General features: G+C 51.6%; 1 protein-coding gene across 3 annotated transcripts in view; it reads left to right on the top strand.

Annotated features, from left to right (window-relative positions):
- The window catches only part of DAAM2 (dishevelled associated activator of morphogenesis 2), a 112589-nt gene extending 92653 nt beyond the window's left edge, over nucleotides 1-19936 (top strand). For all 3 annotated transcript variants that reach the window (XM_058663563.1, XM_058663569.1, XM_004590337.3), the window contains exons 12-25: nucleotides 286-344; nucleotides 483-667; nucleotides 1196-1501; nucleotides 5584-5691; nucleotides 9045-9151; nucleotides 10130-10214; nucleotides 11842-11948; nucleotides 12028-12116; nucleotides 15454-15622; nucleotides 15752-15859; nucleotides 17271-17331; nucleotides 18639-18770; nucleotides 19237-19407; nucleotides 19682-19936. In XM_058663563.1, coding sequence (XP_058519546.1) covers nucleotides 286-344; nucleotides 483-667; nucleotides 1196-1501; nucleotides 5584-5691; nucleotides 9045-9151; nucleotides 10130-10214; nucleotides 11842-11948; nucleotides 12028-12116; nucleotides 15454-15622; nucleotides 15752-15859; nucleotides 17271-17331; nucleotides 18639-18770; nucleotides 19237-19407; nucleotides 19682-19903 — 1909 coding nt within the window. In that variant the 3' untranslated portion in view covers nucleotides 19904-19936. The remainder of the gene's footprint in view (nucleotides 1-285; nucleotides 345-482; nucleotides 668-1195; nucleotides 1502-5583; nucleotides 5692-9044; nucleotides 9152-10129; nucleotides 10215-11841; nucleotides 11949-12027; nucleotides 12117-15453; nucleotides 15623-15751; nucleotides 15860-17270; nucleotides 17332-18638; nucleotides 18771-19236; nucleotides 19408-19681) is intronic.
- The last annotated feature ends 2073 nt before the right edge of the window (nucleotides 19937-22009 follow it).

The raw sequence follows: 22009 nt of genomic DNA, 5'->3' as shown, positions 1-22009 counted from the left end.
CATTTCTGGTCTGTGAGCATTAGTAGCTCCAAGGGGATCAAAGAGGGATTGGATCCTAAGGTAGCAAAGGGTGCTTGGTGCTCTGGTAGTTGCTACAGACATGGAATGAGACCTGGGTGTGAGCGGGCAGCTGGAGGGACAGTTACACGGTCCAAATCCTAGCTGCCCTGCAATATGGCTGGCCTCACTGGGGATCAGGTACCCATGTGGGCCAGAGAGAGAGAACACATCTCTTCCAGCTGACAGACACACTGACACACTGCTCCCCGCCCCATTCCCCACCAGGCTCATCAATGAGAATGAAGTCAAACAGTGGCGAGAACAGGCAGAGAAGTTCCGGAAAGGTGAGAGGTTCTGCTGAAACCTTCTGTCCACTCCCTGTCCTGCTGCCTGCCCAGTCCAGGACCCATCTCCTCCTACCAAAGGGGGCACAGATGCTCACTGTTGCCTCACATTTCCTCTCTTGCCCTATCCCTGCCCAGAACACATGGAACTGGTGAGCCGGCTGGAGAGGAAGGAGCGTGAATGCGAGACCAAGACTCTGGAGAAGGAGGAGATGATGCGAACACTGAACAAGATGAAGGACAAACTGGCCCGGGAGTCCCAGGAGCTGCGCCAGGCCCGGGGACAAGTGGCAGAATTAGTGGCCCAGCTCAGTGACCTCTCGGTATGTAGGCCTTCTCTCCTTTTTACAGAGCTCACCAGATATCCTGGGCCTCAGGTTAGGGCGGGGAGAGCAGTGTGCAGGGGTGCCAGGAACCTCCGCATGAGGCAGAACAGAGGGGAAGTACAGGCTAGGCTGCCTGGGACCCCTAAGGCTGTACAAGTGGCACTATGTACTAATTAGGATGATATCCCACCTTCTGTAGCCAACACTGCCCCAGGAAGCACACACTCTGGGACGCGCAGGAAGCTAGGAATTCTACCCCCAGTCCCCTCAGCTGAATGTCCTGGTGCAGTCAGTGGCCTGTACAACTGGATGTGTCCATTCTGTGGTTGCACTGTGAGGCTGAGACTCCAATTGTACGATGTGGGTGTGTATGTGTTGGATGTTTGGGCTGTAGAGGGAGGGAATGACCATGTGTGAAGGGAGAGCAAGCCTCGGGGCCCAGCACAGATGGAGAAGAGGAGGAAAGGATGGGTGAGCAGAAGCAGTGCTGATGTCTGTCCTTGTCAATCTTCTGTCTCCTTACAGATGGGCCCTGTGTCTGCTCCCCCTCCCCCGGGGGGGCCAGTCATCCTGTCTTCTTCCTCCATGACAACCGATGACCGGCCTCCACCACCACCACCCCCTCTCCCCTTCGTCTGCTGTCCTCCTCCACCCCCACCGCCCCTCCCGCCTAGTGGGGCTCCCACACCCCCAGGTGCCCCACCTTGCTTTGGCATGGCCCTGCCCGTCCCTCAGGACCCCTTCCCCAGCAGTTACATCCCACTCAGGAAAAAGCGTGTACCGCAGCCTTCCCACCCGCTGAAGTCCTTCAACTGGGTCAAGCTGAATGAGGTGAGCTCTCGGGAGAGGGTTCATGGGTCCATTGTCTTGTGGGCAGTGGTGGTCAGCCCCATGGGATGCCTCTGGCCCTTTGCAGATGTGCTGGCCTGGTTCTTTTTCTGATGGGGAAGGCAGGAGAGATCGGGGGGGGGCGGTCATAGTGGGTACAGGCGATGGGTTTATTGGTTCCCTAAGGGCTTGCTGTCTGCTAGGGAGAAATTTCTGCTGGTGACGCTCAGTTAGCTGAGGGCTAACAGAGCAACAGAGATGGCCCAGCGTGTGCCATTGGAAGGTGGGGTCAAGGGTCTAACTGCAATTTCAAAGACAGGATGGATTTGAGGCAGAGTGGAAAATGTAGATAGTGAACCTGGACCAGCGTCTAGATTTGGGGACAGCATGGACAAAAGGCTGCCAAGTTTGATGCCCTGAGTCATAAGCATCTTGCCTGGGAGGCCCAGACACTGGTCACATTCTGAGAACCGGAGTGAGAGGCCCTCATGAGCATTATCTGAGAAGCACCAACCACAGGCCACATGTGAGAAGCTGTTCTTCTGTTGGATTCTTGCAAACAGAATACAGGGCCCCTGGGTCTCTCGAGACCTGGAACTGATGACCAACCCCAGCCACATCTGCTGCTGCTGCTGCACAATAGAGGTCCTGTCGGGAGACCAGCCGCACTGCCGCCTGACGTCAGTACATACAGGGTGGTTGGTTTCAGTGATCCTGGTCCATATATCTACTTCAGTAGCAGCTACAGAGACACCAGCTTGAAGCTGGGGTGGTGGATCTACTATGATCTTGTTATGTAGACTTCTTGATTTCACTCGTGGGGGATTCATCTTGTCTGTGAGATTAAAGGAGCTAAAAGGGCTGCTCACATCAGGGTAGATAGGAAATTGCAAGCTAGTAAGGTGGCTATTTGTTAAGAGAACTGCTCCTAAGGGTAGACCAGCTGGCTAGACTGAAGTCGGTTTAATGTAGAGGGTTTTGATGGGCATTATAGTGGATAGTAGTAAAAGTTGAGAAGTGACATGGCCCTCTAAGGGCTTAGCATTTGGCAGGTTAACACACTTATTCAAGGAAACACTCGTGGATCCTGGGGATGGGTAGAAGAGGTGCTAACCTCTACCCAAACCCGAGTATCTAGCTGTGTGTCCCGCACATGCCACTGCTTTCTCCTTCACCGGTTGGAGTTGTCTGAGGTAGTCTATAAGGTCTCTTCCACTTGTAGTTTATAATCGAAATGGGAAGATAAAGCAGAAATCAGGCCCATTCATAGTCTCTTGTTTCGAATAATGTCTCCATCATGAGTTATGAAACCCTTAGATCCATTTGCTAGCACCATTTTAGAGCCAGAGTGGTGGAGTTTGCAAGGACCCCCCTGCAGTCATGTCTGCGACTGCTTCTCGCTGGCCACGAGGTAGGCCGCCAAGGCCCGCAGCTCTGCAGAGCCGAAGGCTGCAGACTGGGCCACCACATTTGTTGCTCATGATTCAAAGAAAAATTTGAGTTTGTGTGGTTAAAACAAAAACAAACCAAAGAGAGAGAGAGAGAGAGAGAGAGAGAGAGAGAGAGAGAGAGAAATAATACATTTGTCTCCACTGCTTAATTCAAGGTTTGAAACTGACAATTTAAGGCTTTAAAAGCATAATGAAAGGTTAGCAGGCATACCAATGACTAGGGAAGACAGACAAGGCAGCTAATATTTCTGTGATATTTTCATCACAGGGTGCTTTCTGTATAGGATTTTCTCTAGGGTCTAGTAATAGCAAAGCTTAGATAGATCCCCTAAGAGTCAGGAATTGGCCATAGATTTGTTCTTAGCTTGAAGTCTATGCAGGCTTGATGGAGTAAATGCGGTGGGTAAGGGAGTTCATTTATAGTCACGTGGGAACCTGGGGTGGGGACACTAATATTCCAGTTCCAAGTGTTTAATTGCATATAGGGGCAGGTGATTTAATCTAAGGACTGCAGCCTGTGGACATCGATTAAGAAAATACTTGTAACAGTAATTGACAGAGAACCTCGATACTAGTTATATTAGGTCAGTGGTTATCTATGACACTACCATCGATGCCTTAAGCATGTTATCTGGGTAATCCTCACTTCAACGCAGCGAGGGAAGCATCGACGAGACTCCATTTTCTTTGCTATGTCAAAGGCAAAGATTAGCAGTTGTGTAGGAGCACGCTGTCTTAAGTAGCGGCTGGACTGGAGGAGTCCGCCCATGAGCTCTGCCTGACCCCAAAGGCAGTGCTCAGAAGGATGATTAGAAAGAGTTTTTTTGAAAAAATGATTTCCCTGAAAAACAAATGCTAGCTCTAGGGAGGGACCGAAGCCCTAGGAGTCCACAAGGAGGTGTGAGAGGCCTTGGCCAGAGGGGTAGAAAACTTGAATTTGAGGATGGAACAGGAGGCACGCCAGGGTGACACAGTGCAGGTCAGGATGTGGCTTTGTCTGACACCAGACCTCAGTTAGACACTCCACAAAGAGCCTAGAGGAGTGGCAGGGGTGGGGTGGGGTCGGGTCGGGGGCTGATGTTTGATGACATGTGAGGAAGAGCTGGGTGCTCTGGCTGTGGCCTCATGGGGGTTCCTCCCTACATCCACATTCACACCATACCCCTTGTCTTGCATAGCCTTGCCACAAATGAACAGCAATGGGCAGCTTCCCCTCTGGGGGTCTTGATTTAGGTGGGGGTCTGCCTCTGGAGGGGACTCTGGATCATTCACTGCCACAGAACATCAACCAGCCTCCTCCCTGCCTCCCCCCCTCAGTCCCCGTTCTCAGCTCTCTGCATCTCTCATCTCCCTTTGCAGAAGCCGGGCCCCTGTCGCCAAACTTTTTCCACTACCTGTACATGCACATGTGCACACACGTGTACACACACACATCAACACATATATATAGCGGTTGTTTCTGCCGTGAAAAGAATGCGTCTGTGTTGGGCTTGGCCAGCTGCCTGTAAGCCTCGCTGCTCTGGGTTTCCCAGGCCAGCATTCCGCAGGAGGGTCCCTGGCCTTCCAAAGGCCACAGGAATGTAACCCGCTCCCCTCCCCCGTCGACTCTGGCCTAGCCTCCCCTTTGCAGAGTTTAAGAAAATAAAAGTGAGTGGAAGGTATGCTTCTGTCTCCAAGCCTTGTGGAGGAGGTCTTGGAGAAGGACAGGGAGGCAGTGTGAAGGTCCCAGACTGCCCTCTAGCCCAAGGGAGCTGGGAGACTGAGGTGAGCAGAGTTCTAAGGAAGAAAAGTCTGGGCAGAAGAGGGGTGGAGAGCACTGCTGTGGCTGAGGAGGGCACGGCTGTCTGTGGAGCCATAGACAGGGTGTTGTAGGATTACTTGCATCTGTCTATGGCTTGGCTCACACTGCTTGCTGGGTTGCAAAGCTAGGGTCCCTCACATAGGGAATGCAGTGCCTGTGGCAAAGGCCTCAGGGTAGAACACCTGGAGCCCATTGCATGTGAGAGGCATGGGGACACATTCCCTGGGGCTCACTGACAGTGCAGAGAGGTGGTGGCAGAGTGTGGCTGGTCTGAGGAGGGCCACTAAGGAGCCCGAGTGTTCCATCATTGGTACCTGTCCACCTCTACATCTGGGAAAGTAGGGGAAGGTCTTGGAGAGAAAATTACCATCTTAGGTTCCCAAAACACAGTCTGTGCAGAGATACTGAGAGTCCCAAGGATGTGTGGGCCCATATGCTTCCAGGGAGTCCAGCCAGCCATAGGAGCAAAGCCACGCCAGCCTGCCTCGGGGCAGTGAGGGCTGGAGACAGTGAGGGCTGGAGCCAGGGCTCTAAGCAAGGTGTCTTCCGCAATTACTCATTCACTGCTATAGCACACCCAGGGGTTTCTGGAACATTGTCACATATGGCCTACCACCCAGGGGAGCAGGGGGCTGGCTCTGACTGCTATCCTGTTGCACAGAGGGTTGAGGAGGAGCCAGGTGGGCCCATTTTATGAGGGTTTGAGCCCGGGCACTGCGGTCTGTGGTATGGGAACACAGGTAGGTTTGGGGGGGGCACCAGGCACCCCCTGGTGACGGAGCTGGCTCAACCCAGTCATGGGGCTGTGTCCCGAATCTCTCCCTGCATCTCAGGAGTGGGTTCCCGGCACCGTGTGGAATGACATCGATGACATGCAAGTGTTTCGTGTCTTGGACCTAGAGGATTTTGAAAAAATGTTCTCAGCCTATCAGAGGCACCAGGTAAGACCCTGTCCCCACTGGGCTCTTGAGGCCTCGACGTCTGCTCTTGACCTGTCACACCACAGGCCTTCGGTCAAACCTCAGCCCCTTTCTGAGTTCCCTCCTTCTTCCTCGCTCACACATAGACTAAATGATTTATTCTGTACAAGGTGCCATGTTCTCATGGAGGTTGCAGATGTGGCTACATCTGCATTCCATGATGTTAACAGTTTATACAGCAAATGAAGAAGTCCTGTTTTGCTCATTTCTCTCTCTCTCTCTTTCAGCCTGGGGATGGTCACTGTTGATCTCTACTCAGTTTAACCTGGGATTTCAGAGCAATACCTAGAAAGCATTGGTATTGTTTGAAAAAATTATTTGAAAGGTAGAGCGATAGCAGAGACATAGATCTTCCATCTGCTGGTTTGCTCTCCAGATGGCCAAAGCCAGGAACTTAGAGCTCCATCTGGTTTTCCTGTGTAGGTGGCAGGGACCCAAGGGCTTGGTCCATCTTCCACTGCTTTTCCTGGCATATTAGTAGGAACTTGAATCCGTGCTCAGAGATGGGATGTTGGCATCGCAAGTGGCAGTTTAACTCACTGCACCACAATGACAGCCCTGTGTCATTGTGCTGAAATTATTCCCAAGTCATAAGGTTTTGCTTCTTTAGTGTCATCTGAGAGCTCTTTCTTCCGCCATCTCCTTGTCTGCTTTAGGAGCTGTTCCTTTTCAGCGAGCGATATCTCAGTGTGGCATGGGGAGCTCAGATTTGAGCTTGCAGATTTGAATAGTGCACTTGTAAATTTGATCGGCACACTTTTGTGGGGTTTTCTGGGTCAACTAAATGGTAAACCATTTTCACCCATCACTTAAGGTCACTTCCAGGAAGGAGGACATTGCTTTTCAAACTTTACTTTTCCTAATTTTTTTGTCTCCCAACACCTGCTGAGCCCATTAAACAGAGGATGCTAAACTTGCAGGAAAGGCAGAGATGCCACTCTGATATCTAAGTGGCTGGAGGTCAAGGCTGGTCCCTTGGTCTGCTCGGCAAGCTCTGTGTGTGGACAGCTGGACCAGTAGGACTGGTCCTGGAGCCCCAGTGGAAGGAAGGGGGCTGGGTTGGTGACAGATCACAGAGCATTCCTGAAGCAGGTGTCCCAAACCATGCCAGGTTTTGCAGGGAATAGCTATTTCATGTAAATGCCAGTGTGTAGGGCATTGGGTTCTCTGCTCTTAATTCCAGGAAGCATGTATAGATGCAAACCTGTGTCAGGTTGGCACAGCCACGGGCAGCAGCCAAGGCTGCTGGAGCTGGCAGGCATGCTGAGCACTGGTTCTTGTGAGAACCAAGCTTCCTGCATGAGTGCTGGGAGCAGAGGGAGTGGGCGGGGGTGTGTGTCAGACATGGAAAACACACCCTTCCTCTTTGTCAGAAGGGTTTCTTTCCAGGCCAGGATTCTGGCCCTGTCCACCCAGTTGCCAAGGCTCCAAAATGAGCCAGGGCAGGGTTGGTACAAAAATAGGGAGCATGGGGTTTCTCTGCCGAGAGAGATGAGAAAGATGAAACCTGGAAGATCTTGGTTGTGCTGCTTGCTGTTCTGAACCCACTTAGTCCAAACCCCTGCTCTGGGGCCAGGCTCACACAGACTGCCGTGTTTCAGTATGCCACCCACTTCTTGGCACAAGTCTTCTGGCCACCTCTTCTCGCCTCAGGGTCCTGGGCACTGAGTTGTGGGTAGGGGAGGTCCTAGGAGCTGTAGTCTCTTCTTCATGTCCTAGTCAAGTTCTGAGTTGGTGGCTTTCGCTCTTCAACAGGAGGGAAGGACACAGGTGCCTATTCTCCGGTCTCCCTCACTTTACACATTTGGGGGTCAGCTCAAAGGCAAAAAGCAAAGGAGCAAATTCAGGGACACTTGCTTTTCATTCCTTCCTTGAGTACAGCACCCAGCATTTCCAGTTCCAGTTCCTTTAGGTCAAAGACAAACTTGTCTGGGGGTATCAAAATTACCCTGTGCTCTAGCACAGCACAGCTCTTCTCAGCAGAGGAGAGGAAGGGATGGGAGTCAAGGGCAGGGTGGGAGAGCTCGTTCCAGGCTTCCCCTGGGAACAAGCTGCTCTCTCTGAGTGGATGCCTGCTGGAAGCAGCTCTTGCATCAGGGTACTGCATCAGGTCCCTGTCACCTCCTGAGGAGGTCTCACTGGAATAAAGTGGACACATGGATGCTGAGGGTCCCCACACTTGTCCTGCTGGTCCCAGGTCCTCGAATCTCTTGGCTAACCTTGTGCATGTTTAATTCTCTGTTGGCTGTGGCTGCTACCTGCCTAGGAGCTGGTAACTAATCCTGCCCAGTAGGTGAGTCACTTTCGGGGTTCTGAACACTACAGCTTTCCACTGCTGTACTGGGCTGCTGCTGCTGCATACTAGGCCCCAAAGAGAGAAGGTTTTCTGTCTGTCCCACCTTATTGCTGTTCTATAGATAGGGGCAGGAGGCAGCCCCTAGAGGGAAGGGAAACTGTTGGAGAGGGAAGCAATGTAACTCCTGGAGCAATGAGGTGAATGCTGGAGCGATGAGAAGACTTCTAGGTCTCTCAGGGGCCAAGCCCAGGGCAAGGGCTTCCTGCAGGGCTACACAGGCTGGGCATTACACATTGCCCGGGACACAGTTCACAACGATGCTGATGTGAGTGGTGGTCCCCGAGGCCTGTTGCTTGGAGGGTGTTTCCAGAGGGAGGACAGTCCACTGGATAGTCTCTCCAGGCTCCCTCACCAGGGCCACAGAAAAGTAGGGAGAGCAGTAAGAGCTCTGACTCTTTGGGAGTCTGCTTGCTGGAATTCCAGAGGAGAGAACTCTACTTGAGGTTCTCTCTCGCTTTCCATACCTTTGCATTTGTGGATGCCCTTGTCATTGGGTTTGTGAGCTGAAGTTCCCATGGGCCAGGAGCTGTAGCCTGATAGGAGATTTGGAGCCAAGGTCCCATCTTCTTCCTGGGAAGGGTCCTTAGGTGAAGTGCAAGAATGGGGGGTTGAATCTGTGGGTGACATGGTATGCATGGCACATTTCCTAGGTCCGGGGGACTGGTCACACCCTCGCCTAGGGGAGCAGCTCCTTACCTATTTTGCCAAGACAGGATAATCTCTAGAAAGGGTGCCACTCACTGCCCCCTCCCAACCCATTCTGGCCCATGGCAAAGTCCTGGGCCTTTCCCTTGTCCGTAAGGATGCCCCCTTCTCTGTCTTGCCTGTCCGCTTGTCTCTCTTCCTGGTCCTCAAGTCAGGAGCATTTCCACACCTGTAGGAGGGTGGACCCTGGAGGTTGGGCTGGAAAAGCAGTGGGGAAAACACTCAAGACTTCCCCTTGGCTTGTTGGTTGCAGAAAGAATTGGGCTCCACCGAAGACATCTACCTGGCCTCCCGCAAGGTCAAGGAGCTGTCAGTCATTGATGGCCGGAGAGCGCAGAACTGCATCATCCTGCTCTCTAAGTAGGTGCTGGCCCACCCCTCCCCACCCTGCCAGGTTTTGCTGGGATGGGGGGAGCAATTCTGGGTGGGAGGGATCAGTCCTCTCAAGGGTCAGAGGCTCTGGTCCAGGACTAGGCAAAGAAAGGTGGTGGAAGCAGCTACGCTGTGGGATAGAGGTGACTCGGGAGTGGGGTGATGGTACTGATCTAGAACCCTCTCCTGGGAGCCAAAGCTGAGTCGTGGTTTGGGGCTTGTCTCCAGCCACGAGGCCCCCTGAACAGCCTCAGCCTTGTCTGGTTGTGGAGCTGTTCTCAGCCCGTGGAGGCCATGCTCCATTTGGGCCGCTCTGGACAGCGTGACGTCAGTGCCCAAGCATTTCCCGGCACTGCAGGACAAACAGGGCAGTGTGTGCCCCAACAGTGCAGCTTCTGTGCAGGGCCTGCCACCCACACCAGGGTTGGAGGGCACTATCTCCTGTACTATTCTTGGTGTTGTCTTCAGTCATTGTGGGGTGTTTTCCCCCTCCGTGTACCCCCTCGACAGAACTCAGTTTCTCTCGCACTGGATGGGGGAGGGGTGGTTCTGAATTTCGAGGCTTCCCAGTGATGTGCATGTAGAGGGTGGGTAAGGAGAGGGGTATAGGGGGTGGCTCGCCCCTCTCCGAGCCTGGAAGACTGATGGGACAGCCGGGTGGGAGCTGACACATTGCTGGAGACCAAGAGATATTCTGCCTTCTTTGAAAGGAGAGAAGCAGGAAGTTGGCGCCCCTTCCAGTTCCATTTTACCTTGGAAGTGCAGTAGATTCCTGAGACCTAGGGAAAAAGAGGGGGATTGAGTAGCCTCTGCCATGTCTCTTCCATCTACACTAGTGGATGTGCTCCTAGGTTTACATCTAGGAAAGGGAGAAGATGCAGGCTTCACCTCCTGGGGAGGGAGGTTTGGGGTTGTCCTGAGCTTATGGATGAGGCTGGCTGCTCAGTTGGGTGGGTTTTGTCCTAGGTTGAAGCTTTCCAATGAGGAGATCCGGCAGGCTATCTTGAAGATGGACGAGCAGGAGGATCTGGCCAAGGACATGCTGGAGCAGGTAGGACTCTCAGGGTGAGAGGAGGGAGGCGGAGCCTAAGAGGCAGACCTGCCTCTCCCCAGCAGCCTGCAGAGAGCTGAAACTCTTGGGTCAAGGAGAAATCAGGCTGAAGGAGTTGGGGGGGAAAGTTTCTGGAAATTTTTCTGGGCTAATCTTTCCTGGGAGAAGGCTAGAAAAGGCTGCATCTTTTCCAGGGGACTTTGAGCATCCTGGAAAGAGGTATGGGGTGTCATCCTCCATAGGTCTCAGGGAAAAATCAGGATAAGTAACTGTTCTCTTCCCCCAATCTCTTCCACTTAGTCTATTATGTCCTTTGAGTAATCTCAAAACTACTAATCCAAAGCACCAATAGCTGGGTTATCATTAAAATTAAGAACTTCAGTCCATCAGAAAACACCATTACAAAGTCAAGATAACAAACCTATCTGCCGTCTGCATCCAAGGCATCTTCTAAAAACTCAGAGAGTCTTTTTGTTCCATTATCCACGGACTTTTTGAAGCTCCTTAGTATGTAACCAAGATTTCCTATTCAGCGTAAAGAACTCCACAAATCCAAGAAAAGGTGAGGAAGGAAACTGAAAAATGAGAAGATTTCAGCAGGGAATTGGTGAAAGGCCACTAGCAGATACCAAGAAGCAGGTGAAAAAATGTTCAGTGCCAACCAAGTCCCATCAGAGAAATCCAGGCCACCACCCTTAGTAGGTGGCACCACACACCCAAGAGGAGAACTAAAATTAAAAAGACTGACAACACCATGTGCGGGTGCAATGGGAAGCAACAAGAATTCTCCTTTAGCACAGTCCTTTTGGAAACTATTTGGCTACGCATACCAAAGCACAAACACATGCCTACTCTGTGGCCCCATCATCCCACTCTATGGCAAGTCAAGCACAAATATCGATCATAAGGCACACATGAGAATATTTATAGCAACTGTATTTATAAAACTCCCAAGTTGTGAGCAACTTGACCACCTGCCAATGGGAAGGTGATCCTGGAGACTGTGACGTAGTCATGTCACAGACCACTGCTCAGCAGTCATTAACACAGATACTCAGGACTCACTGCACAGACAACCATAGGGCTCTCTGTCGAATAAAAGAAGCCAGTCACAAAAGGGAACACACAGCACAAGTTCATCCCCATGAAGTTCACAAGCAGGCAGACCTAAGGTGGCAGGATTTACTGGGGAGGATACATTAGGATCTGGGGTTTGGTTTATGGAGGTGGCTGCATGTGGCAGAAAATTTTGCCAAAAGGCATTGAACTCACTCATTGGCAGTGAGTGTGTTGTGTTTTATGTAAATGATACCTGGTGAAAATGTGCCTCAAAAGAGAAAAATCACCAAAAAGAGTGTGCCCTGTGTAAGATAACATTTCAATTCTAAACGGTGAATAGTAGCTGGGTGGCCTGCCACTCCCTTTGGGCAGACAAAAGGAAACGCCAGCCTGTCTACACGAGGGGGCCTCTCTGAAGCCCCCACCTCACCTTGAGTAGATCTGGCGTCTGGGCTTCTCCTGTGCTACCCCATCCCACCCTGTTCCAGCACCCACCTCCAGGTCTGACTTAAACTTCCTCAGCCCCCTACCTCCAGCTTCTTGTCTGACTTGCCCTTCATCTTTGAAGCTCCTCAAGTTCGTCCCAGAGAAGAGTGATGTTGACCTGCTGGAGGAGCACAAGCATGAGATTGAGCGGATGGCCCGCGCCGACCGCTTCCTCTATGAGATGAGCAGGTGGGCCAAGCAGGGTGCTGCCGAGCGGAAGGGGTTGGCGGGGGCTACCCCAGCATGACACCATTCAACCTGTCCACAGGATTGACCACTACCAGCAGCGTCTTCAGGCTCTCTTCTTCAAGAAGAAGTTCCAAGAGCGACTGGCTGAGGCCAAGCCCAAAGTGGAAGGTAGGGCTGAGGGTGGAGGAGGTCTGCAGTGCCACAGTATCTGGGACAGCCAGGGTGGAGAGAGTCCACGGTCATAGAGGGGCAGGGGAAGTGCCTGCCTTACTCTCCAATGTCAAGGACAAAATGTAAAAGCGAAAATATACGCATTTGTCCTTGGGACCAGCAGCTCATCACTGCACCTTATGCCTCAGCGTGCACTGCGCAGGGTAGAGCTTCTCTTGGCAGTTGTTCCATCTGTTGAAGGCAGTAGCAGCCAGGACATGGAACAGTGTGCCTTGAGCTGCTAAGCTCATCGAGTCCGCTCATGGAGAGGTACTTGGTTAGCAGAAGACCTCTGGGCATGTCATTCGAAGTGTGAGCTGTTCAGAAAGTAGGACACCAGGCCTGCTGATTCCCAGAGGCAATGATTTTGTGAGTTAGGGCAAAACCCCTTCAACATGGACTCTTTCCAAGGGGGAAGTTTGGGATTCAGTGGCAGTCGCATACCAGAGGTGTGTGTGGTCACATTTGGGTCTGAGAGCAAATCCCATGCGTGTGTGCCACCGTTGCACCTCTGTGTGTCTCTGGGCTCTCATCTCTCACATGGGGCTAAGCCAATTGCTGTGTCATATTACTGGTGAGTGAGAGTCAGTGTCAGAACACAGCTGCTGTTCTTCAAAATCCATTCCTTCCCTGAGTAGGGGTCTGCTTGTGGAGAGCGGCAGGAAGCTATGAGGAAGGGCAGGGGTCAGGACGGAGGGTGAACTTGGCACTTGAGGAGGGAAGTCCCGGAAAAAGCAGTCAGGCTCACCACTATGTCTCCTCCGCTCTTCTCCATTGGATCAGCAGAAGCCACAGTGCCTGTGTCACACCCTGTGCTAAGGGTGATCCCAGGAGCAGAGCAGAGCATAGCGCCCCCTGCCGGAAAAGCCTGCATCCCCTGAGCTGTCCTGTCCTGAGAAGGGTCCTTCCTGCAGTCCAAGGAGCTGCTTTGTAGATGGTTCTGTGTGCAGGGTGGAGTTTGCAGAACTCAGGGGAGACATTTTCTATAGTGTGTGTGCTGTGGACTCTGTCTCCCTTCATTTAACATGTATGTGTAACACACACACACCTGCACAGCGAGGTGTATGCAGACTGTGGTCACAAGTAACCTGCGTGAGGAAGAAGGATGGGTATTGTCTCCTTGCCCAGGTGATGAAGGAATCCTTATAATCCTCATGACTTCCTTCCAACCTGCTGTAAACTGCCATTGGGGCATGAGGCGCAGATAAGGGGTTCAGCCTGAGACAAAGGTGCTCAACTTTGTGTATCTAAATTCAGAGGAGCAGTCATGGGCAATTGCTGTTTGCAGGGAGATTTCATCTTAGGCAGTTGTCTGCTTGCAGAAGCTTATTCCTAAGCTCTCCCTTAGAATTGGTGAGGGCATGCTCAGGCAAGATTACAACTTTAACATCAAGTGCAGAGAACGACATGTGTTTGGAATAGCGAACCTGCTGGGGGAAAGGTGGGGGTAGGGTGCTGTCCTATGGCTCAAATCTGTAAGGATTGCCCTGCTGTAGCTGGATGGTCTAGGGTATAAATCACTCCAGGAACTGGATAGGGAAGCAGTTGAGGAGTTGACTGGAGTGGAGGCAAAAAGATTGTTGGGGAGTTGGAATCCACGTTCCTTCTGCCAGCAATCTTGAAAGAGCTAAGGGTTGCCCTACCCTGGCAGGGAGATGAGCCACGAACACCTACCCTACAACATCCAGCAAGCATGGGGCTCTGAGTTGAGCTGCCGAATTTGATTATTTACCATTTTTTCTATGAATATAGTTATGAACATATTCTTCTTGGGTATATTCTTGTATGTCTATGTTTGTGGCTGAATAGAGCAAATTTGCCAATTCTTATTTAAATACATACACAGAATGTAGTCAAAATGAGTATGGGTACAAATATAATCCTATGAATACATTCATGATTGGATTGTGAAGGTGTCTAAAATGTCAGGATTACATATAGAAGTTTACACTGATTTCCTTTGAACTCTTACCGCTTTCTATTTTGCCAACATTTTAGCATTTCCAGGATTCCTTTGCAAAATTTTCAAATGTCAAATCAACTTTAGAAAAGCTATCCCAACCAATATATATTGAGATTTTCATAAGTAGGGTGTTTTATTTGCAAAACTTTATTGAAATACGACATGGGTAGAAAAAAGTACATAAGTCTTGGTGAATCATTATAAGTGAACCCACCTGCATAACAGACACCCAGGTCAAGAAAGTTTTCAACCCTCCTCTACCAATCATTACCCCACTTTAATTATTGCCCCCTTTCTCTTCTCTGATGATAGCTGTCTTGTAGATTTGTCTGTTTTGAACTTTGTATAAATGACATAATCTAAGAACAACAATGATATTTCTGCTGCTGTTCCACATTAGTGTTCTATGCAGCATTAAGTTGTTAGCTTTCAGTGTTCCATTTTATTCATGATTTATGAAAACTGGAGGGAGGCATATGTTCAGCCTAGCAGTTAAGCTGTCTCCATATCACATCAGAGTGCTGGGCTCCAGGTTCTGCTTCTAGCTTCCCGTTCCTGTTCATCCTAGAAGGCAATTCAAGGGCTTGCATCTCTGCCACTCACATCAGCCACCTAGATTGAGCCTCAAGCTCCCAGCGTGGAGACTGGCAGGGACCACTGCAGGCATTTGAGTGGATGAATGCGTGAGGGTGCTCTCTCTCTCTCTCTCTCTCAAATACATGCAGTTTGAAAAAAAGAGAGCAAAACTGGAAACACTGCAGACGCTAGCAGTAATGCTGTTTTATAGATGATAGAGCACACATGTCAAACATCTTAGGAACTTCTGCAAAGCTTTATTGAATGTCTAATTTTCACAGCTGCTCTTCCTGAAGTCTGCTAGTATTTTGCCAACATTTAGTCAAGTGGTTTTCCTTTTTGTCTTCCCAAGGAAGAAATGTTCGGTTGAACATAAGCTAAAGATCATAGGGGGATTTAATAATCTTCTCACCATTTTAGATAATCGTAGTCTACAACTGATAGACTGGCTTGATTTATGTGCATTTTTTCATATAAGAAACAGCTCAATAACCCTTACATACCTATATACCCAAAGAGAGGTCCTCACACAGCTTTTCTCAGCAAAAGCCAGTGTATTCTGAAGAGCAGGTTATTTGGTCAATGGCCTTTGGGTTTGTGTCTGCTTCCCCTCTAAAGGGTGGTATGGTTGGAAATGCCGAGAAGGAGAAGTAGTTGGCAGCCCCTTTCTGCCAACATCTTGCTGAGGTGCTAGGGGTCCAGCTGTCCTGGCCCAGTTTGTACAGAGCTCTGAACTGTCCCCCACTCCCTTCCCAGCCATCCTGTTGGCTTCCCGGGAGCTGACCCTCAGCAAGCGTCTAAAGCAGATGTTAGAAGTCGTCCTGGCCATCGGCAACTTCATGAACAAAGGGCAGCGTGGGGGTGCCTATGGCTTCCGGGTGGCCAGCCTCAACAAGATTGCTGACACCAAGTCCAGTGTCGACAGGTGAGGACCCGCCTGTTTTCTGAGACCTCCTTCACCCCCAGCCTCATCCTTCCTCTTCCCCACTTCTGTTTCTGAGCACACAGCCTCATTGCCTCAGTCACTTGCCACTGACACCATTGTCCTGTGCAGGAATATCTCTCTGCTGCATTACCTGATCATGATCCTGGAGAAGCACTTCCCAGACATCCTGAACATGCCTTCCGAGCTGCAGCATCTTTCGGAAGCCGCCAAAGTCAAGTAAGGGGCAGGTTCCCTCCTGGGCTGCCTTCTGCCTGTGTCTACGCACACTCTCAGCTGAATGTCCTCCTGTAAGCCCTAGGCTGGGAAGACTAGGAATGACCAGGATTTCAGGGTCTGCTTTTGGAAGGACCAACCAGAGATTCTTCACTCTAAAATACTTCTTCCAGAAAGTGGTAATAAAGGAGTGAGGAAGTGAGCCAGGGAAGGAAAGTATGCCTTATATTACTATATACATTTATTACTATATACATAATAGGTATATTACTAACTAGTTACTCCCTGTGGAAAATAGAGTTTGGGTCCCCAAAGGATTTAGTCATAGAGCTGGCTTTGGTTGGTCCACAGCAGGATCAAAGATCTGTGATGGTTGTATGACATCTCCTGTCTGCCACTGGTTGGGGGTTGTGGATTCTGGGCATCGGTACAGGCAGAGGGGGGCTTGTCCACAGGAAAAGATGCCCAGGTGGTTGGAAAAGCCAGGGCCACGTGCTGTGCTGGCTGCTCCAAAGAATTACAGTGGGACTGCAACATCTTCCTAACCAGACCTGAATACCAAGGTAGAGAGCAGCCATCTGCATTAGAACCAGAAAAGTAATGATGTCTATGCTGCTAATGGATATTTAATGCCTACTGCACATAAGGTGCAGTATATGGTTAAGACCTCATGTGCATTACCTGGTGTTAATAGAAATGGCTACAGTCACACCTTGTTTACGACTATGGCATACATTCTAAGTTATCTACAGGCAATTTTGTGGTTGTAAGACTGTTTTGTTGCTGGGAGACAAAGTATGCTGTATCATAGTCAAGTTCCATATAGTTTTCAGTAGAAATGATCAAAGTAGTATAGTTAAGTACACAAGCCAGAAGACAATGGCTTGTCATCAACTACTGTGTACTGTACTGTGTGTCATGGGCCATGCTTTTACGCAAGTGGTGGCACAGCCAGTCAATTATGCCAGGATCTTCTGCAACACATTACTTCTCTTTCTTTCTCTGTCTGTCTCTCTCTCTCTTTCACACACACACACACACACACACACACACACACACACACGAGTGATGCATTGTCTGACAACGTTAGGATTGCCTCTCCACAGGGATTTTTCAGGTCCATTAAAATCTGATGGGGCCCCAGCTATACATATGATCTGTGGGGTGTGACAGTCCACATTAGCCCAGAAGCCACGTGCTGGAAAGCTTCTGATGAACAGTAGGACCTTTGTGGTCTGACTGTCTGCAGCACTCTAGCTTTGCCCATTCCCACCCAGCCCCGGTGGTTACAGAGGCACAGCCAGAATCCTGGAGGGAGGTGGCCTGGTCGCTGACTCTGAACTGTTCCCTGCACCCACCTGGGTTCCTCAAGCATAGAGTTGTTTTTCTACCCCACCCCTCATCTCCCCTGCAGCCTGGCAGAGTTGGAGAAGGAGGTGGGCAACCTGAAGAGGGGCCTGAGAGCAGTGGAGGTGGTGAGTACCTGCCTGGGCTGTGGGGATACAGTGCTGGCTGCCATCTGTGTTGTCAGACCTGACGGTGGACCCCAGACACCTACCTGGTGTGTTTCTGTGACCTGAGCTCCCACCTGGGGGGAGAGGACACTGGGTACAGTGAGTACAGCCCTCAGGAAAGGGTGACTGGATTATCTGAGTGTCCAACACACTCTACACTGGGCTGTGGGATGAACCACTGAGTTGTGTGGTTGAGTTGGATCCTGGTGGATTCCAGCCCTTGGAAGCAGGCTCAAGGCAGGCAGTGGGAAGCAGTGGCCCCAGCAGGTCCTTCCTGCTCACTCCTCCCCATCTCCCTGAACTGGTAGAGGCTCTCTGTCTTGGTACACTCAGGCTGCCATAAAAGAACACACTAAACTCTGAAAGGCTTGTAGGCAGGGGAAGGTGATTTCGCAGTCCTGGAGAGAGGCAAGGCCAAGTTCAAGTTGCTGGTGGATGTGATGTCTGGTAGAGGCCTGTCTTCTCATTGGGTCCTCATGCAAAAGAGATGATGAACAAGCTCCACTGGGGTCTCTCTTGCATGGGCATCTATTCCATACCTGAAAGCCTTGCCCCTGTGACCTAATCGCTTCTTTCTACCCTGGTCTTGGGCTTTAGCAACTCAACATGAGAATTTTCACAAGGAAGTTGGGGAGGTGGGAAGGTTGTGAGACATGTAAGACTTCTGGTTCCCACCATCCCTGCACTGTTCTCTCAGATCGTCCTAACTCTGGCTCAATACTGGGATGCCCTTGATCCATTGTGCTTCACAGCTGTAAACTAAAGACCCTCCCCATCTTCACCATTCATTGGGGGAGATAGAGGGGACAGGAAAGAAAGAACTCAGAGTTAGATGGAGTCAGGAAAAGAGTAGGAAGCCGGGATTTAAAGTCTCATTTTGTAGTCCTCGGAAGGGCCCTTACGATATGGTCCACAAGCCAGCTGCACATGCCTCCACAGCGGTCTCTGTCCTGTGTGTGAAGCACAGAGGCCAATTCACATGCAGTGCAGAGCATGTGGTGGCCTGGTAGTCTGTTGATGAAAATGTTCCTGCCAATGTCACTGGTCCCAGACCCCACCTTGGGTCACAAGGCTGTAGTAGAAAAAATGGTGATGATGGGAGAGGGAGGGACAGTGGCAGGTGGTGGTCAGCGATGGCCCCACCATCTTTGTCACCCTTGGAATTGTAAAATGCAGGGTGCTGACTCATCTGCAGACAGGCTTGGCACCATGGGTGGAAGAAACAGGGAGCCCTGAATGCCTCGTTCATTCACTTCCTCCCTCCATAGGAGCTGGACTACCAGAAACGCCAGGTGCGAGAGCCCAGCGACAGGTTTGTCCCCATCATGAGCGACTTCATCACAGTGTCCAGTTTCAGCTTCTCCGAGCTAGAGGAGCAGCTAAATGAGGCCCGGGACAAGGTAAGGGGAGGGGTCAGGCCTCTGCTAGATACTCACCCACTTAACCCCAACCTCACTGCAAGTGGCACTTCTAGCAAGTTGCCAGGAGCACACATGGAGTGGTGGGGACCTAGATGATACTGAATGGGTCGAGTTGGAGATGGAGGCTCCTAGGGCCATTGCGGTCATACCTGGCCCAGCAAAGGGGAGATAGTCCTCCACCTCTGGGCGCACACAGTACTCCCTGGAACATTACAAAGTAATTCTATCATCATTCCTATTTCTCAGAGGAGAAAGTGGAGGCCCAGGAAACTCATGTAACTAACTCAGTCACTAGATGATCTCATAGGTCCTTTTTTTGATTTCCCAAAGCCTCATCGTCCTGTTCCCAGTCCTCTGCTGTAGGAACAAGAGGGGCCTCCACTACAGGTCAGCTCACTTTGTAGGGGGAGATGACCCACACCAACCTCATTATCCTCCTCCACAGTTTGCTCAGGCCCTGATGCACTTTGGAGAGCAGGAGAGCAAGATGCAGCCAGACGAATTCTTTGGCATCTTTGACACCTTTCTGCAGGCCTTCTCAGAGGCCCGGCAGGACCTGGAGGCCATGAGGAGGAAGAAGGAGGAAGAGGAGCGCCGGGCACGCATGGAAGCCATGGTGAGAGGGCTGGGCTGGTGGGAAGGCAGAGGCTGTGGCATGCAGATGGGAAGGTTAGGCAAGAAAATGAGGCACAGCAGAGGAACCCATGCCAGCTTAGGAAAGAGGCGCAGCCAGTGACCTGAACCAAGCCAGCAGTGGACAGTGGGGAAGCAGGGTCTTCCAGTGTTCCCATTTGGGAGCCATCGGTGATGTAGAGGGCTATTGGTGGCTTGCCCCTGTCCTGGTCCATTGCCCCTGAGAGGCTCTCAAATTGCCACCCTCCACCCTGCAGCTGAAGGAGCAGAGGGAGCGGGAGCGGTGGCAACGGCAGCGGAAGGTGCTGGCTGGCAATGCGCTGGAGGAGGGTGGCGAGTTCGATGACCTGGTGTCAGCCCTGCGCTCTGGGGAAGTCTTCGACAAGGACTTGTGCAAGCTCAAGCGCAGCCGCAAGCGGTCAAGTGGCCAGGCCCTGGAGGTGACCCGTGAGCGGGCTATAAATAGGCTAAAGCATTGACCCACGGCAGTGGACAGGCTGCACAGGAGACTGGGAGATGGGGACAGGCCGGAGAGTTGAGTTTGGGAGATGGTGAGACTCTCACAGCTGGGTGCTGGTGAGCTCAGAGCCCTGGGCTGGGCCCTGGGTTGCAGGCTGTGTGTGGCTGGACAAGGTGTATCCCTACACTCACTCAAGGAGCCCCTCCCATTTCCCCTGCACATCATTCTTTCTGGGTCCCATCCCCTACCATGGGACCACCACGTGTTGGCATTGCAGACCTCACAAGCCCTGCCCTGCTTCCCTTTGCAGTATGTGTGGTGGGGTAGTGGTGGGGTGCAAGACTCCAATTCCTCCAAGAGGAGGCGTGATGGAGTAGGTCTGAGTGTCCACTCCTTGGTTGGAAAGAGGCACCCACCATGTGGTATCAGTTCTGGTGGATGCCAGGAAAACAGATGCTGGCAGCGTTACACAGGGACCAAAGCCCTCAGGACAGAGCAACTTCCATGTCACAGGTTTGCTGGCTTCTCTCTCTCTCTTACGTTTCTAAGTCTCTCTGCCTCCCCCCGGCATCCCATGTACTAACCCACAATCCAGAAAACTCACCATAGAGTTCCTGTGACCTTGTACTGCCAGGTCCTTGATGTGCCCAGATTGGTAGTGGTGGTGGCAGGGTTATCCAAGGACTCTGTTCTTCACCAGATCTGTACCTCATACATCAGGCTCCTGTGACAGATCTGTGTCCCCCTACCCCTGCCATTGCCACCTGACCATTGTTATGAAGCCAGCTGACCAGACCTCAGGTGTTGCCCATGGCGTTCGGGAAGTCCTGTTGGCCCTGCACCCAGGGCAACACTTGCCGGGCCACCTCTGCCCCAGAGCTGTCTGTCACTTAGATCCTTGCTCTTCCGCTAACACCTGTGTCTGGGCAGGAAGTGCAGTGCCCTCCCACTTGTTCTAGCCCGCAGGGGACCCCTCAGGACATGTGCTTGGCTGAGGTGTGTTCTGCATGTGCAGGCCGGGTCCCAGGGTGCACACTCCTGGAGGCATTCAGTCTAGCGGCAGGGCAGATAGCCAGGGAGAGATGTGATGGAGGTTGGACAGCCAGCTGCACTGCCTGAAGAGGCCAGAGGAGGGCAAAGGCCCTAGCTCTGGCATTGAGTTCAACCAGCCACACAGGGCCCCTTTTGAATCTTTCCCACACCTCACTTGCATGTGGGGGTAGCAGCTACACCCAGCACATATTTTCTTCTAAGAGGAGGTGTGCACAGGAGGCTCCATCAAACCTTATTCTGGATTCACTCCCACCCCGGTTCACCCTGCACCTTTGGAAACCTGCTCCCACTCCTTGCCTTCTGGGTCTCTCATCTTCTGATCCAATCCCCTTAGCACAGGGACAGCCTTGGTGGGCAGGGCCCACTCTTCTGTCTTGTGCCTTTTCTCTGTCAGATTCCTGGTTGGGGGTGGGGGAGGTGCTGGGATCGTAGTAACTGCAGAGGAACAGACCCAGTTGGCAAGCCCAGAACGTGTGTTGGTTCGAGGGAGCGGCGCATGTGCTCTGGTGGCAGGGGTCCGAGCATGTGCAACGGGGCCGTCCTGGAAACCAGGTGAGGATGAGGTGAAGGCTTTTGTGGGGAGTGGCTGGGGGGAAGCTTCAGGGTCACCGGCTGCTTAACCAAAGGCCATCTGTGCAAGAGGCAGGGAAGTTCTCTCCCCAGCAGCTGGCCGGGCGGACGTCAGCCTCACCCACAACGGGCAGGGAAGGCTCCGCTTTGGCCTGAGCAGCACGTCCAGGGGTTGGCGCTGGATATGCACCAGGCAAGACAAAGACTATGGAAGCAGTTCATGACCTGTTCGATCCGCAGAAAAAAACGAGTTTGGTTTCACTGTTTACAGAGGGACACATACAGTCCCCACAGCCCCCAGCTTCCTCATCCCCCCAAGATTTCTACTTCTCTATTTATTAAAGTTCAGAGCTGGCCCATGGCTCTGGTATTAGATGCTGCAATGGCCAGATCTCCAACAGTGCCTTAAACCAGAGATTATCATGGTCAACTCAGCAAGCAGGGGGGCTGGTGTCCATGAGAGGGGGCTGGACTGGTCCTTGACAGGTTGTTAACTCTTACT

Source organism: Ochotona princeps, chromosome 1 (genome assembly GCF_030435755.1).
Source record: "Ochotona princeps isolate mOchPri1 chromosome 1, mOchPri1.hap1, whole genome shotgun sequence".
Taxonomy (NCBI): domain Eukaryota; kingdom Metazoa; phylum Chordata; class Mammalia; order Lagomorpha; family Ochotonidae; genus Ochotona; species Ochotona princeps.
This window is presented reverse-complemented; position numbering and strand designations above follow the sequence as displayed.